At 39.2% G+C, this 17,677-nt stretch overlaps 1 protein-coding gene across 1 annotated transcript in view; it reads right to left on the bottom strand.

The window, feature by feature from the left end:
• Positions 1 to 17,677, bottom strand: part of LOC122790963 (papilin-like) — a 169,797-nt gene that overhangs the window by 17,548 nt on the left and 134,572 nt on the right. Inside the window, exon 10 of the mRNA XM_044058684.1 lies at positions 3,983 to 4,150. Coding sequence (XP_043914619.1) covers positions 3,990 to 4,150 — 161 coding nt within the window. The 3' untranslated portion in view covers positions 3,983 to 3,989. The remainder of the gene's footprint in view (positions 1 to 3,982; positions 4,151 to 17,677) is intronic.

Here is a 17,677-nt window from a genome sequence, read left to right on the forward strand (position 1 = left end):
ACTATTTGGACTGCAATGACAGCCTTCATTTGGAAAGTTCTTTAACAGAGTACTACCATTTGTTGCCCTTTGCTACAGAATTAGGGCTTCACCCCATTTTGCTATCCAGATTTTCCTTCAGTCTGTAAAAATGTCACTAAAGTCTCCCCTAAAAATAGACTATAATACTACTGTGAGTCATACCTCTCAATGTCTTTGCTCAAAAATTCTGGGCAAAGCCAAAGATAATGAAGGAAATAAAGACACAAAATCAGGGTCATTCTTTTAAAATATTACTATAATTCATTTGCAAGGTTAACAGAACAATAGGCTTTGCATCAATATGCATTTTCTGAACAAAAAGATGTATGAAACTCTAATGTCTGGCATTATTGACTGACTGTAGTCCGCAATAATTTACTAGGAAGTCAATCATTTTATGAGGGGTAAACCAAAAACGTGTGACTAAATCGAGGCAATTGAGAGGTATGATGAGACTAACCAGGTCAGCAAAAGTAAATAAATAAATAAAATAAAAATATGGTGTAAGTTGTTTATTTTTCTTCATTCTTCCTTGGAAGTTGGAATTGCATTTTACAACAGAATGTCACTGAAGACATGTTAGCGGTTGAAAAACTCCCCACCTTTGGTTATTCTTCTGAAGCTAAGTGCTTAGAGTGCCACCTAGTGGATGTGGATCAAAGTGATGCAATTACAAACAGTTGATCTGCTCAGGAGTCTGTCAGAAACTTGTTCTTGAAACATTAAAAATTTACACTCCAGTCACCTCCCAAACTGCCTGCCAGCCAGCCAGCTACAGTTCTCTAACTTTGCACCGCCTATTTCCGCTTAGAAGATCCCTTCCCTAATTCAAATTGAAGTTTGTCTTATCATTTTGCAAACCCCTTGCCTTAGTGATGGCCATAGTGCAAGTAAGATGAGTAGGGCAGGCTAGGCATTTCTATTCAGTGCAACAGTCCACAGGATATCCTACAGAATCCTTAGGGGAATTGACAGAATAAATGCCTCCAGTATATCCTATGTCTTCCACAGGGTCACATCCCTGTGATCCATGCTTTGTTTTCTTCCTGCAATAGGAACAGTGAACATCCTCATAGCTGTCAAGCCACCTCAACTAACTCTTTTGAGCCCAGAGAGCTGCGTGTTCAAATTCTCCCCATTACCGGATTCCTTACTCTTTTGTGGAGAGTGAGCCCAGCAAGCCCAGGGAAGGACCCTTTTTTCACTCTGCTTTTAGGTAAAGAAGGGGACATAGTCTGACAGCATGTTCCTCTGTCTCATCTTTTCCATCACCACCACATTGTGGTACAGCACCTGCTGTGCTGCTTCCCCTTTACCCATTTCCTGACCCCCTTCACTGCACTTGCACAAGACCCCAAGATACTTCAACTCTTCCGCTTGGGCAGCTACTTCTCTCTCACCTGCAGAAAACAACCCACATATTTCTGAAAGTGAACCATGTCTTGTGATATGGAGTTGTTTAGTTTCATCCCATGTACTTTACACTGAACAATAAACCACTCAAGTGCATGCTAGAGATGCACAGATGTTTAATTCCACAAAGGCAACATCCTCTGAAAGCAACAAAGGCACAGCACTTGCATTCCCAAATTGGATATTTTGCAAACTTCAGCTGTGCTTTAATATCTTCACCATGAAACCCATGAAGAGCAGTGGAGATAAGATGCCATCCTTAGTGTATCTGACTTTATACTGAGAATGATTTCACCAGTCTCACTCCTTAAATAAAGAAACTAAATGGCAGGCTTCACCAGTAATGCTGGAACTCTGTTTTGTTGTAGCACCACCCACAAGACACCCCAGAGGTGCAGGTCACATGTCTTTTCCAGGTCCATACGTGGATAACATTCAGGAGAGCTAAGTTCAGTATAGAAGATATATAAAGTCATGAAAGCAAGAAAGTATTCATTCCACATTTTTAACATCATGAGAGATTTAAGCTGGAATGCGGAGCTACCATATAATTATAAAAGTAGGAAGAGCTGTGAGAGAGTGGAGAAGTTACAAAGTGAAGTAACAGACAATCAATCACGCCCCTTTGTTTCTCCATTTTGGAACTTTTAGAGGTCCCAGGGGATTACTTAGAGACATATAGAATCATGCTTTTAGTCATCAGGCCCTTCAGTTTTTTTAGAAACTTTTCCTACAATTGTTGCATCCTGCATCAATTCTTTTCAGTTTTAGGAGGTCTCTTAAAGTACACATTTGACTTAGCATATGACACTGATTGATTACATTTATTTTTTCCGATATATTATAATTATGATTAATACGCATTTGTAACCAGATAGACCTAGTGGACACACCGCCTTTTTCAGGGGTGACCTGGGAGCAATGTCTGGTTAAGTAACTTGCTCAAAGTCACAAAGTAGGCACATGAGGGCTGAGGGAATCAAACCCTGTACCACAGGAATCACAGCTCACAGCTTTAGCACTCTACACCAACTATCAGGGAACTTTGCAGATGATGTTATTAAGTAAAATGTATCCTTGCATCCTTCCATAATATATATTGTTTTATAATTTAATTTTATCATAAGTTCCATTGTAATTAATTTATTCATGTTTTCGCTCTTTTACTTTTTAATCCATACTTTTAACGTTGCTTTGTAAACAATCACCTAAATAAATTTGAACTTGACCTCATTTATTTGATGAATAAACTGTAACTCTGGACACAGAGATGATTCAAATCTTAATTAAATACTCAGAAATATCCTCCCATTGTGTACCTGTATCAAACATAATATCATTGCTTTTCTGGAGTATTTTATTGAGCCAGTGGATGTCTGTAAAATGTTATGCCCTCAACCAAATGACTACTACACTGATGTCAAATGAGAAAAGCCACACGGGAGATAGTGGAACCACACACAGTAATATAACAGCAATTAAAATTCCAAAATTTATTAACAAAGTGCTTTTCGTCCCACTAAGTAGTATTTAGTTTATTTCACCCTTTGGTTCCTACTATACTGATGTATTTAATGTGTCTAAACCTATTAGTTCCAAATCCAAACCCTGATGCAGTTGCCCGAAAAGTTGTTTCTGTCTTCAAGATTAGACTACTTCTCCCCCCCTTCTTGTTTAGCCTGCCCACCCTTCTTCTCTTTCTGTAAAATTCTGTTCCTCCACCTTCGAGACTTCTCTGTGTATAATGCTTTCTTCATAAAGTCTGTTTGGTTTCTGTTATTTCTATTTACAACTGACTTGCCTTCACTGCAAGTGCTTACATGTCACAGCATCACAGTGTTACTTTCACTAGCGTTAACAAGTCATTGCTTTATAAAAAAAATTCTGTTAAGCAGTTATAAAAAGTTTGCAGCTCGACAATATATCTAATAGGAACTAGAGCATCAGCTCAAAAGCCTGCAGGGCAGATGGCACCACTAATCAAAACCAAAATGATGAGGAACAAGCCAACAAATCATTGTTATCTGCCAAGCCCTCACATTACCCCCTGTAGTGGTGATCCACTCTGTGTCCAGTACTTATAATCTACTCTGACACTTACATCTTGTGGGGAAAATGAAGAAAAAAGTGACTTAAAGATTGGGTGCAGTCCTGCAGGTTTGGGGTAGGACTGCCATACAACCATTTCACTTTTCGGCAACTGTCCTGACCCACATGTAAGATGTGAATTAATGCATCTGTTTATAAATAAGTGCAATGCTTACTCATAGCTCTTCCAAACTGCATCTTTCAGCTATATGAAATCCACAGGAGTGGCAAAAACTGAATCATAAAATGGTGACCGCTGAAAGGAAAGCTAGGACTTTTCCCCTTGCTTTCTTTTCATGTAGCCAGTGATTTTATAATAGTTCAGAATGTCTAAAAGATTTTATCCCCTTTGAAAAATAGCTATATTTTTTACCATTTTATTTTGATCTTTAATAAGTATTCTTTGTAATACGTTAAAAACTCTGCAGTGGGACCTGTTTTTAAAGGTCCTTTTCCTCACCTTCTCTTCAGCATGTCTGAAGACATTCCTCTTCATTGTCGAAGTTGTTTCCATTCCCACCACAGCCACCATAGATGAATTTTTCACATGTCTGGGAGGTAGAGTTGTAGAAGTATCTGGGAAAGAAGCCATAGCAGCGACCTGGGTCACTATTCAGCTTACAGACATCTAAAGGCAAAGGAGAAGAAACAATACATTTTTCACTCTGAAATTCATGAACAAATTAAGTAGCCCACCATCACATTTCTCTTGCAGAAAAACAATGAAGAGCCTTTCCCCAAGATGAACACCCTTTACCCCCCCACCACACCCACATGAGCACATATGTGCGAGTACATAATGACTAGACATTGAGCTGATAGGTAGAAAAAGAAGCAGATATGTAAACGTAAACTTTATTGATGTAGAAGTCTTAGTTTTTCCCACTTAGTCTACCTTACGTTTCCTATATACAGTAACACTAAAAATCTTACTTGGACACTGATTTACAAATCATACTTTCTTAAATAAATGGCCTTATTCTATTTGTTTGCAGGATGTTTCAAGCAACTACCCATGACCTGTCTGCATGAATGAATCATTTCATCTGTTTTTACTTCAAATACTTATAAGCACAAAACCTGTTTTTAGAAAACAAGCTTGCACATCAGAGATGTACATTTAGTGGAAAAAATTCAGAAATCTAAATATTTTACAAAGCTGTTTTAAATATGTTAGCTATGATTAAAAATGAACACACGCATACACACACTTACATATTAGCCTATTTATAAATGTAAACAGGAAAGGAAACTAAACCCCTCCTACTTTTTATATTTCTAATACAAGAAAACTTCATAACAGCGGTTAAAAGTGCATATAACAAAACATTTGAGTTTTATATAAAACATAAGAAAAAATAAGAAGGAATTGAGAGGGTTACAGGAGTGCTGAGGGGTTGTCCTGGTTTTAATGGTGAGGAGATTAGTCCGTTGGCTGAACTTTTAGATGTAATATTGTCTTACAATTTTTTTAGCTTCGACAATAGATTTTTTAAACAAAATAAAGGTGTGGCTATGGGGGCAGCTATGTCCCCGAGCTATGCCAATTTGTTCATGACTAGTTGGGAAAGAGAATTTATTTTTAATTCTATATTTGCTAGTAATATTTATTTTTACAAGCGCTTTATTGATGACTTATTTTTTTATGGAAAGGTTCTGAGTCGGAATTGTTGAAATTCTGTGAATATTTAAATTCTGTTAAAAGTTATTTAAAGTGTTCTTTTAATAGAAGTAGAATTAGTGTGAATTACCTAGATATGACTGTGTACAAGAAAGGGGGGAAAATATTCGTTAAAATTTTTAAAAAAAGATGTCCAGAGTAACAGCTACTTGGAATATAGTAGTTTACACAGTGCAAACTTGAAAAATAATATTGTGTTTGGTCAGCTTGATAGAATAAATAGATTCACTGATGAAGATCAGTATTTTTTGGAAGAATGTGAGATGTTAAGAAAAAAAATTTTAATCAGGGGTTACCCTATTGGGGTAATAAGTGAAGCAATAGATAAAATTAAAGCTGTGAGGAAGAAAGGGACAATAAAGGATGTTGAAAGAAATAGTGAAGGAGTAGATTATAATCTGAGTTGTACATTGGAAAATTCAGTAGATATGTACAGTATTAAGCAGATCATCACAAATAATAGGAAATTTTTGAAGAATTTCCAAGAGTTAGGTGCTTTTTTATATGAGAGTCCTACTTTTGTCACAGAAAGAGGGAAACGTCTTAAGGATTTTTTAGAAACCAAAAAATTTAACACTCCTATTACTTATAATGGGATGTCAAGATGTGAAGACTACAATTATTGTAGGTTTTTGGTACTGGGGAATAAAATAGTAGTAAAGGCTCGGGACTTTACTATTAATATCAAGGGGAATTACAATTGCAAGTCTAATTTCATTGTGTATCTAGTATTACATAATTCTTGCGATGGATTTTACATAGGAAGAGTTATATGTAGCTTCCATCACAGAATTTATGAGCACCTGAGAGCAGTTGAAAATCTGGATGTAACTAATGCTCTAGCAAGACATGTTGTTAACTGTCATAACAGAGTTAAAGTGGGTTTTAGTTTTACTGTTATTGACCAAGTGGGTTGGGAGGGTGGCCTAATGGTTAAGGTGTTTGCCTTACAAACATAAGGTCCAGGGTTTGAGTCTCACAAGGGGTAATTGGCTAGGCTTAAAATGGCTCGCAAGGGCAGTTAGCCTAGTACTGATCTATGAACCTATGAACCTAAGTTTTAAATGCAGACAAGAGATGGGATGCAGAAGTGGATTTAAACTGGAAAGAATTTGCTTGGCAAGTGAGACTAAACACAGGTGCAGATCCAGGTATGAATGATATGGAAAACTTTAAAGCAGTGTTATGTAAGAAAGGATTAAAACACTGCTAATGTTTTGGGTCATGTGACTTGAACAAACTATAAATGTGAATTTTGTATGTGTGCCAACCAAGTCTGAAGAAGTTCTTTGTGAATGAAAGTGCTTACCGGTTGTTTTTTGTTTTAATAAATATTTAGTGTTTTATTGTCATTCGAACTGCGTATTGGATTTATTACATTTACAATTGGAACTGTGGAGATTTATTTGAATGTTATTAAGTTAGTTACAGAGTCTCCAAATGTTTATCTTTGATGATAAATGTAAAGCAATTTTTATTTATACTGTTTACGTTTGTATGGAAGTTGCAATATGGATTTTCCTTTATTGTACCCTGATTTTGAAGAAGTTTTTGTTGCTTCAATGGGACATGAGAGATAGGTTCAAAGGCTAGGTTTTGTTTCTCATATATGATGAGTGACAGCTTGGTTCTGCTTTGCAGCAGCTTAGGACTATATTGTCATTAGGTTACCTGACAACAAGAATCAGTTTATGAACAGACTAAATATTATTTAATGGCTTGTCTTTTGATGGTGTGAAGTTAAGGCAGGAAAGTTATACAAATTATGTTGTATTTGTTGCTTAGATGAGCATGGTAGCCTGTGTTAGATGCTGCCTCTAGGTTCATAGATAAGTACTAGGCTATCTGCCCGAGGACATCTATAAGCCTAGCCAGAATGTGTTGGTTTTCGCCGCCCCCTTAGTTTAGTTTAGTTCCCTGTGTCTCTGTCCAGCAGAGCCATTAGTTCCCTGTGTCTCTGTCCAGCAGAGCCACTGCAGTGATCCCCATCCACTCGTCAAGGTTTCTCTTGAAGAGTGTTAGTGAGGGGCTCTGCCTAATGTAGATTGGAATCCTGTTCCAAAGCATGGGAAGTCTCTGGGACAGGAATCTATCCCTCCAGCACATCCTATTTATCACTGTGGCGAGGTTTAGATCCCTAGAGCGTGTGGCTCTCGAGGATTTTCTTTTTTTTATGTGGAACATATCCATCAATTCTGGGTTGGACATGGCCTTGTATGTCAGGCAGAGATCACCTCTCAGTAAGAGGTATGCAACCGAGTACAGCTGGAGTTTCTTCAGTTGGGCTGCATAGGGCATCTGTTTGAGGCCAGTAATCCTCTTGGTGAGGTACTTCTGTGGTCTTTCCAGCTGTTGCAGGTGTCTTGCAAGGTACATCCCAAATGGTACATTGTACTCTATGATGAGTCTGATGAGTGATGACTAGAGGGGCACAATAACCTCTTTTGTTCTGGATGTGAACCCTTTTGTGATTAGGTGGGCCACACAGAAGGATTTTCTAACCACCTTGGCAGTATGATTATCAAAGGAGAGATTACTATCTACTTGGGTCCCCAGATCCCTTATTACATTTTCTGTATTTAGGGGACTACCACGTATGTGGTTGTTCACGGGTACTTTGTTTTTTCCAAAGGGGATGACTATGCACTTTTTGGCATTTAGCTTGAGGCCATGATTTTGACACCAGGTATCCGTCTCGGTGACACCCTTCTGGAGGATGTCTGTATCAGCCAGAGAGTCAATTATGGCCCCCAGTTTGCAGTTGTCTGCGAACTTGGTCATCCATAGTCCTCCTGTGCTTACCTGTACCTCTGAGAAGTATATACCGAACAGGAGGGGTCCCAGGACTGAACCCTGGAGAATGCCACTTGTAGCCAGTTTAGAGTCGGACCTAGAGCCTGCAACTCTCACTGTGTGGGTTCTATCCATGAGCCAACTGGCAACCCATCTCGTGACGTAGGGATTTATGTTCAGGCTGGTGAGCTTGTCTATAATACTAGAATGGGGAATGGTGTTGAAAGCCTTTGCGAGGTCTAGGTAGGCTGTGTGGACCTCCTTTCCCTCGTCTAAAGCCTTGATAACTGTCTCAAAGAAGTCCACCAGGTTTAAGAAGCATGATCTGCCCTTAACAAAGCCAAACTGGGTAGGGTCCAATGTTTGGAGGTTCCCAATGTCTCTGTTAATAAGTTCCATGATGATGGGCTCCATAGCCTTGCAGACCAGGCTAGTCAGGTTTATGGTGTGATAGTTCCCGGGGTCCATTGTGCCTCCACCTTTGTGGAGTGGGATAACTGTTGCTGTGTGCCACTCTATGGATACATAGCCTGTAGACAGGCTGAGTTTGAACAGTGTGTTTAGGTGAGGGGTTAGTTCATTTTGGAGCTTGTGTAAGACACAGCCTGGGACACCATCCGGTCCCATTGATGCTGTGTTTCTGGCTTTGGATAGGGCTGTTTTAACCTGTGTCAATGATTGCCGGGGCTCTATATTCTTTTGATATGGTTATGGGCCTTTAGGGAGTGAGAGGGGGGGTGACGTTTGCACTTAACCTGTCTGCCAGAATGTTGGCAATATCAGTTGGTTTAGTGTATTTTGTGCCATTCTGCATTAACTCAGAGCAGATCTGAGAGTTTCCACTTGGGTTCTTGACATAGCTGAAGAATGCTTAGTGGTTATCTTTGGAGTCCTTGGCAATTTTTCTTTCGAAGTTAGCCTTGGATGATTTTATGAGGGATCGTATTTCTTGCTGATACTGATCAGGGATGTCTTCCCTTCTTGGGATTTTACTCTTTTCTGTACTAATTTCTGCCTTCTATTGTATAGCTTGTTTATAGCAAGGGTCCACCAGACTGGTTTAGTTTTGTTGGAGAAGTGCGTCTTGGTTTTGCTTGGGATAGCATGATCCACGCATTTTTGCAGGTGCTCATAGAGTGCCTTTGTAAGGGATTCAGCAGCTTGGACAGCATTGTCCTTTAACATGGGGGCTGTGAACCTGTCCATCTTGGTCTTGAGTAATGTGAAGTTTGCTTTTGAAAAGTTTTTCACGGTGCTTTCCTTGATTGGGTGTGGGAGAGGAATGTGGATATCCAGAGTGATTAGTCTATGGTCTGATCTAACCAGCAAGGGGTTGACCTCCAGTGTGGAACACCGGTCGCCCATGTTGGTGATGACCAGGTCCAATATGTTGTCACCTCTGGTGGGGATGTTGACCAGTTGATCCAGGGCGTTCGAGTTTATAAATTCTAGGAAGCGTTGGGCAAGGGAGTTAGTACTTGAGTAGTTCTCCCAGTTAATGTTTGGGTAACTGAAATCACCCAATATTATGGTGTTTGGTAGGACTTTCATATTTTCCACTGTCTCAAGAAACACGGAATGTGGGTCCTGGGTCATGACAGGTGATCTGTAGCAAGCTACAATTTGAATTGCAGTTTTGTCCATTGTTAGTTGCACATGGATGATCTCTGAGGCATCGTGCTGCACCACTAACCTGGAGGTGTGGGTATCCTTGATGAATATGGATACACCCCTCGCCTTTTGTGTTTCGGTCAGGGTTCTGTGGCCAAAAAGTATGGTATGAGTTATAGCCTGGTAGTGCTGGGGTACTCTCTGTAGCCTTAAACCAGGTTTCTCTTACTGCACAGATATTGATATTCTCCATACTGAGGAGTGCCTTGAGTGCATGCATTTTGAGGTTTAGACTTCTGGCATTGAGTAGCATTACCCTCAGTTTTTGGTTACTTGTGCTATTTACGGTGGTGGGTTTGTCTTTTGAGCCTTTCCTAAAAAAGGCACTATGGGGCCAGCAAACACCTTGGCCAGTATTCAAAAGCCTAAGGGTGACAGGTGCAAGCCATCTCTTGCAAATCAATGTGGCTTGTCAAGCATGTCATCCCAGGCAGACAGATACTGAATCCCCTTTGAATGACACCAGAAACTTAGCCAATTGTTGAAATTGATCATTTTTTCTTTATACTGTGGCATCATTCTTGGTGAGGGCAGGATGCCACTCAGGGTCAGGGTTATACCAGCCTGGGCTACGTGATCAGAGAGCTCTTCCATGTCTCTTTTCATGTAGTCCAGGGAGGTATGTCTCAGATCATTCACACCAACATGGACAATGACAGAGTCATATTTGTACTTGTTCTGGAGCAACCTGAGTGCTTGTGTTATGTGGCTGATCCTGGTGCCTGACAGGCAGCTAACTGTAACCTTCTCTTTGTCCAGCCTAGTTAGTGGGACATCAGTGTCACCTATTACTAGTGTGTTGGGTATGTTATTTTGCCTTAAGGGCTGTGACTACACTGATTATGTGAAGTATGTGTTTCATGGTTTGTGGGGGTGTGTGGATGTTGCTTGGATGTCTGCTTTGGAGGTCTCTGTTGCTTTTGCAGATTTTTATTCAGAGCCTCCGAGTATGTTTTTGTGTATTTATGTGTGTTATTTGCCGGTGTTGGTTTAATAGGTCTATGTGAGACTGGTGGTGTGTTGCAAGTATTTCCCTTCTCCTCTTGACTGTCAGTTCCAGTGTTGGGTTGAGAGAGCTTTGCCTCCAGTTTGGCTGTATAATTGCATCTCACGCATATATTAGTGTTTGGTGGTAGGAGGAGAGGGATGTCTGTGTACATGAGGCAGTTGTAACATTGCCTCAAAATACCCATATTCACCAGTTGGACTGGAGAGTACACCTGAAACTGCCCTTTGGACATACCTGAATAGGTAAAGTGAGCTGTTTTACTGATTGGCTGGTACGAACGAATAGAGAGGCTTGTCCTTCTGGACAGTATGGGGGGGTCTAATGCTAGGGTTAATTAGTGCTTGCTATATGTTTTGAGCAAGTGCTGGGCTGTGAAATGAATGGTTTGAGTGCTTAAGTTGAAAGTTTGTCTAGTTCCAAAGGAAAAATTGAAGAGTAGACTTTGTGGAGCCTGGAATAGTTTAACCCTAGCTGCCTGGCGCGCAAAACCACGCAAATGTGGTTTTTATAGCAGGGAAATGAAAGAGATAGAAATTAGCCCAAAATGGCCAATAAACTACTAACTTCTGGGCTGAAACCACTCCTCCAGGGACAGATAGGCTGCTCAAAGCTCCCCTCTCTCACAGGTGAACAGAGAAGCTTCCTTCTATCCAAGTAAGGTATGGGCAACACAGAAACTTGTAGCCATGATAGTAAAATCATATATGACTCATCAAGTGTCTTGCCGCAGTTATCAGATGAGAATGGTAAATGGAGTGTTTGTTGCTCCGTTTGTCAGTGCTGTAGGTTCCTATCTTGAAGGATCCTGTATGTAGGAAAGAAAAGCCATTTGAGAGGAAAAACATAGGATCCATTTCTTTCCCCTAAAAAGAATGAGTGGACTGTAAGTGATTAATATTCTCATGGTTTCCTTGTTCTTTGTGGTGCCTGCTGGTATGGAAGATGTTGCAAAATATACTCACTTATTCTTACATTATATAAACAGTCTAATAATGAGACACACGTAAATTCCAGAATTAACATTTGTACCTTGTTTGATTTAATTTTACTTTTATAGCCTTGCTCTTTAAATGACTGTGTTGTTATCACTTGTCATATAGCTGTAGGTGAAGTAATACATTTGGTGAGTGTTATGATTCTGGTCACAATAATGGCTATGCATCTTTATAACTAAAGCGTAATATTTTTTAGTTCAGGTGATTCTGAACTTTTGAAACATTTGTAATGTAAAGCTAGCCCTGTGGTGAGGTTTTGCAATTAAATGGGGTTTACTATGCATCAAATGTATAAATTAGATAAAAACAACCATAGGTGCAGGTAGCCAGAAAACTAAGCGCTTTCGTCTTCATCAGAGTTTCATCAGACTAACCTTAAAGGGTAACCAGGATTGTAGTCTTTAAGGATATTTCTTATTGTAAAGTGCAGCCTCACAGCAAGAGGTTCTCCGGTTCGATTCTTGGCTGGGGTGTCTTCTGTGCTGAGTCTGCATGTCCCCCCTGTGGTCGCGTGGGTTTCCTCCGGGTGGTCCGGTTTCCTCCCACATCCCAAAGACATGCAGTAGGTGGATTGGACACTCTAAATTGGCCCTAGGTGTGAGTGTGTGCATGTGTGTGCCTTCTGTGGAAGGTTGGGCGCCAGGCTGGCAACTCAACACCTTAAACTCCACTGCCAATCATGAGCGGACAGATGATCCGCTGTGGTGACCCCTAACTGGGAAAAGCCGAAAGAAGAAGAAGAAGGTGTTCAGTATTTAGTGATTATCCCTTCAATGTTAGTCAACATGATTAATTGAGAGAGTTTTTTTGACTGGTTGACAAACATTTTAAAAGTGATGCTGTTGTCTATATTATCAAACTCTGATGAAGTCTGGAAATAAATACATGCACTTGTGGTCATTTTTATTTAAATTATACATTTGTTGTACTGTTTTTTTTTTTTTTTTTTTGTTATTTGGTTTACTATGCATATTTAGTCTTGTTTTTTAAGATGCTTTTTTATTGATACTGCTTTTTTGAGTGTGATTAATTGTTTTTGTGTTTATTACTTCCATTTCCTGCTGCTGCTGTAAAGTGGTTTATTCCTTTTGACTTATTAGTTCTCCAGAAACTGTCATTGCCATGCTATTTTGAATAACTTACTAGATGGGAATCTCCCACGCTTGAAACTTCCTGCTCTCTATTTGTCCATCTGACTCACTGGCTGTATATTCTGTGGTCACTCTTTGACGTAGGGGATAATGGGTTGCAAGGACTCACAGAATTAAGTGAAAGACTTAAGTTATTTTTTTGAGCTGAGATGATATGTTGCGATAAGCAGTCAGCACCACTGGACCATGAAGCATCTTTGGGATAGAGGTTCTCTCTTCCTGATGGTGTTATCCTAGTTGTTGAATGGTAATCTTCGACCAGTAAGTAGGAACTAACCAACGGAGTCCTGTCTAGGGCTATAATTTTTAATACTAAATTGATCCAGAATACACAGTGCACTATGTCTGACTTGCCTTGTCATGATTTATTATAAAGATTTGGTTAGATGAAAATTCTGGAACACATCTTGAATTATCCATTCCTCCTCTATTTCATGTTACTCACAGCCCTTAGTAGGGAAATATCAGTGTGAGTGGCTATTTGTTTTTCATCTGTATTGTAGAGTAACGGTTGAAACTGGAGAGTACAATTCAGTTGACTATGTCCTTGGAACAGGAATGAATTGCATATTTCAACTGACAGTGGCAGATTATAATACAGGTGGTCACCCATGGCCCACAGCTCTAGTGGGCCCATGTCCAGCCAACAAAATATTTTTATTTTATTTTAAAATCATTTTGTTATGTTCAGCATTAACTTATTTTAGCCTATGTGCTGAACAAAACAAACATTAAGAAAACATGTATTTACTTTTAGTTTTAACAATGTTGTTACCTCTCGATTGAAGTTTTGTTCCTCTATTTTCTAATTTTGAGACTTTAGCAGCTGTGTTAATTTTTTCCAATATGGTCTCCTTTTTTTAAGACTAAAATAGTACTGTAAACACATTCTTTTCATAGAATGTGTTAAACTAGTTTGGATTTTGAATTTACTTGAAAATATCAGAATAACTGATAAACTACTAATACTAAACCTGCTTAACCACTTCTGCTTCACTTCTTTCCCCCCCTCCCATGGCTCCTGGAATTGCAAATTGTCATGCCAATAGCTGTGATACTGTGACTTGATTTGCCAACCTTGAGCATAAGAATTACAAAGGGAAGAAAAACTGAATAGTTTCTTTCTTAGTGAAATGCAAAATAAATAGTTCCCCGTAAGAAAATGTAGAGTTTCCTGGCTGATTAAGCCTTAAAAAAATGTAAGATGGCTGAGATGGATGAAGAAACAACAGGAGACAGACTCATCGCATTAGTTATTCAGCAGTATGGAATCCGGCCCAACCTTCTGCATATATATATATATATATATATATATATATTTTTAATCCTGATAGCAGGAAACTAAATGTTACCTGTGAGTAGTCCAAGCTTTGTCTAATTGCTTTATTATAATTATATACTTCTCAGCTTGTCTAGAATTTTGTAAAATGTCCCTGAGTTTGCTTCATATGTTTGCCCCTCCCTCATAAAATATTTGATTTTCTGATAAATCACTGAGGATGACATACAGTCAACAGTGCCAGATACTAGAGTTTTATGCTTTTTTATTGTCCAGGACAGCATGCTAATGTAAAGCATGTTCTTTTAATTTTGTAAGTAAATTAGAGTTGTTGTTGTTGTTGTTGTTGTTGTGTCTTTCGGCTTTTCCCGGTTAGGGATCGCCACAGCGGAACTCCGGTCCACTAATGATTGGCAGTAGATTTTTACGTGCCGAGTTGCCGGCCCTGATGCACAACCTTCAATGAAGGTACTCCCATTCACGCATGTCTCCACACAGAAGACGCTCTAGCTGAGAATCGAACAGGACAACGTCTTACTGTGAGGCGACAATGCTACTGCAGCAACAATTAGAGTAATATTTAAAAATTGTCCCAGAATTTGGCCATTTGTTGAACAGAGAAATTAAAATGTATGTTTAACTGATTAACTGTTTTTGTGCTAGCTGCTATATTGAGATAAAGGCAGGAAAGTACTTCCCTGCATCATTTATTATAGTCCTTAAGCTGTATTACAAATCATAGATCATGGCCAGGTTCAGCCTTACAGCACAAATACTATCTCTACTCACATCCTGCAATGCCTTTTGATGCTTCAGATATATAACTACCCTGTAACAAAGGAATGTTTTATGGTTGTCATTGTGGTTACTCACATGAGCTTTTCAAAAAGGGCATGTTCCACTGGGAGTTTATGTTTACATGACAGATATCAGAGTTTGTATTTGTAGTATTTTAAGGCACACAATGAAGATATAACCCAGGTTTTGTCTTTCATCTGGTTGTGATTTCTTCAAAGGAACCAAGGATGATTTGCATATGTGGGTATGCGTGCTTGTGTTCTTGTGTGTGTGTCTGTGTATGTATTTGAGCATCTGAACAACACATTGGCTTGAAATATATTTACCATTTTCTATCACTTTCCTCAGGATTTGGTATTAGACGAGATGATGGATGAGGAACATGCTGTTTGTGAAACCTCAGAGAATTCCCTCATTTTTTACTATGCACTGTCATAGGTGACCTTTGCTAGCAAAGGCAGTGTGTTGGGACCTTTTAGTGTCTTTCTTATTTTATATTAGAAATAAAAGTCCTATGTATTTTTATTGAGTTTCAAAAATTTTATTTTTCTGTAAATCATTTTTGATAGAACATTGATTTAATGTGCTTATATTTCTGCATACTATTGTAGCTGTCACCATTTTAAACTAGTGGTTCTGAATAGTATGTTATCTTACTAACAAGGAAAGAGTTGTATGCTATTCAGTATGCAAACTGTATGATTATATTACACAGTTTTGACTGATTTGCCTGGTTTTCAAAAAGCTTTGTACCCATTTTGATATATGTAGGTTGACAGTTTGTAGTCTCTTCAGTTTGCATATGCCCACCATGGGCTGCTGATAATATTCACCTTGGGGCACTTTATTTTTAGGAAAGAAATGTGTCTTTTAGAAATAAATAAATAAATAATTAACTGGCAGCAACCGTGATTTATTGTGACAGCAATGAGCAGAAAGCTCATGATCATTAAATGGTAGAGTTGAGAGTTACCGACTACCAGTTTGAAAAAGCAGCAGTGGATTGCAGCAATATGAGGTCAGTTTTTTTATAAATCTTGGAAGGAAACCATGGCTTGAAAACTGCCCAGACGACAGCCCAGGGTACTCTTAATCCACATTGCCACACGGTGCACATTACTCTTGATCCACATTGCCACATGTTGCACATTACTCAATCCACATTGCCACACGGTGCACATTACTCTTGATCCACATTGCCACATGATGCACATTACTCTTAATCCACATTGCCATACGGTGCACATCAACCAGGTTGCTTAGTGATTTACTGCAGTGATGATGTGATTTGTTTTCTTCATCACATTGCACAAGTCCCTGGGATAGCCTGTCTTGAATGACTTTAATGTTGGGGACAATGATAAAACTAGGTAAAGTACAGACAATACATAATTATGTTTTCCCTTAGCAATTTTCAGAGCTGAGGGATTTGGCTCAGCACTATTATGGCTGATGGTAATAATATCCATATGATAATAGCAGAGTAGCACCAGTATAACCACCACCAGTATGACCTAACCCAGCATCTCTAATCTTATCTTTTCACTCAAAAGTAGTAGGTAGGGTGATACTACACAGGAACATGTGCCCCCCCCATATGAAACTGTATACTCCCATAAGTGCCCAAGTTCCTGGAATACTAAAGATTAAAGAAAAGGTTTCACTGTTTTTCGGAAATCGATCCCCGTAAAGATGAAAGTGCAAGCATGCAGTTCTCACCTGCTCGGCATGTGCGGTCTTTCCACCACTCCCACTCATCTGACTTTTACATCTTTCACAAGGGCCACGGTCTTCCTCCTCCCACTCATCTGACTTTTACATCTTTCACAAGGGCCACGGTCTTCCCCCTCCCACTCACCTGACTTTTACATCTTTCACAAGGGCCACGGTCTTCCCCCTCCCACTCACCTGACTTTTGTACATCTTTCAAAAGGATGGTCTGTTTGAAAGCAAGGTGAAAAGAACGCTTAAGCACGCATGCACATTATTCAGAGAATGATGTTCGAGCTTTGTTTACAGAAGAATAAGAACAGAATGGTTTTAAGCTTAGTTTAGGGGAATGAAAAAAGAGAATGGATGTAGTGAATGAAGTCTTTACACAGCTTTAGAGATTGGTGCATGTGTGTGTGCGTGTTTCCTCTAAGGACAATGTGATCTTTATTCTCTCTACCTAAAGACGGCAAGTAAATGCCAGTCAAATTACAGTCATCAGTAATGCCCCAGTTATGACTTTCATTGTTTTTTTTTTATTTTAACTAGAGGGGCTCTGTCTGGTTAAGTGACTTGCTTAAACTCACACAGAAGGCAAATGGAAATAGAAATAATCAAATCCTGTACCTTTAACTACACTAGGCAGCTCATTAAGAGTTTGGAACCTAAATCCTCTACACCAACTATCAAACCTCTTTCTTTTTTTTGTTTTAGTAAATCACTGAGAATTACAGTCAACCAGTATCAGTCATTAGAAATTTGTACTTCGTATTGTTCAAATGCCACACCTATTGTTGTTCTGTTAACGTTTTAAGGGAGCTAGAGTTGTCTGCTGCTGAAGGCTCTGAGCTGTTAATGAGCTGCTTCTTCCTGTACAAAAAAAGTAGAGGGTTTGAATCCTCACACCTTCATTTGCCTACTGTGAGACTGTGAACAAGTCACCCAAACAGTACTTCTAGGTGAACCCTGAAAAGGGCCACTTTTTTCTAGTGGGTTAACCTAGTTAATAAATAGATTACAAAAATAACATTTAAAATGTACCCTTTTGGGGCTTCATTTCCCCACCGT

Source organism: Protopterus annectens, chromosome 16.part0 (assembly GCF_019279795.1).
Source record: "Protopterus annectens isolate FY-2018-M chromosome 16.part0, PAN1.0, whole genome shotgun sequence".
NCBI classification, from domain to species: domain Eukaryota; kingdom Metazoa; phylum Chordata; order Ceratodontiformes; family Protopteridae; genus Protopterus; species Protopterus annectens.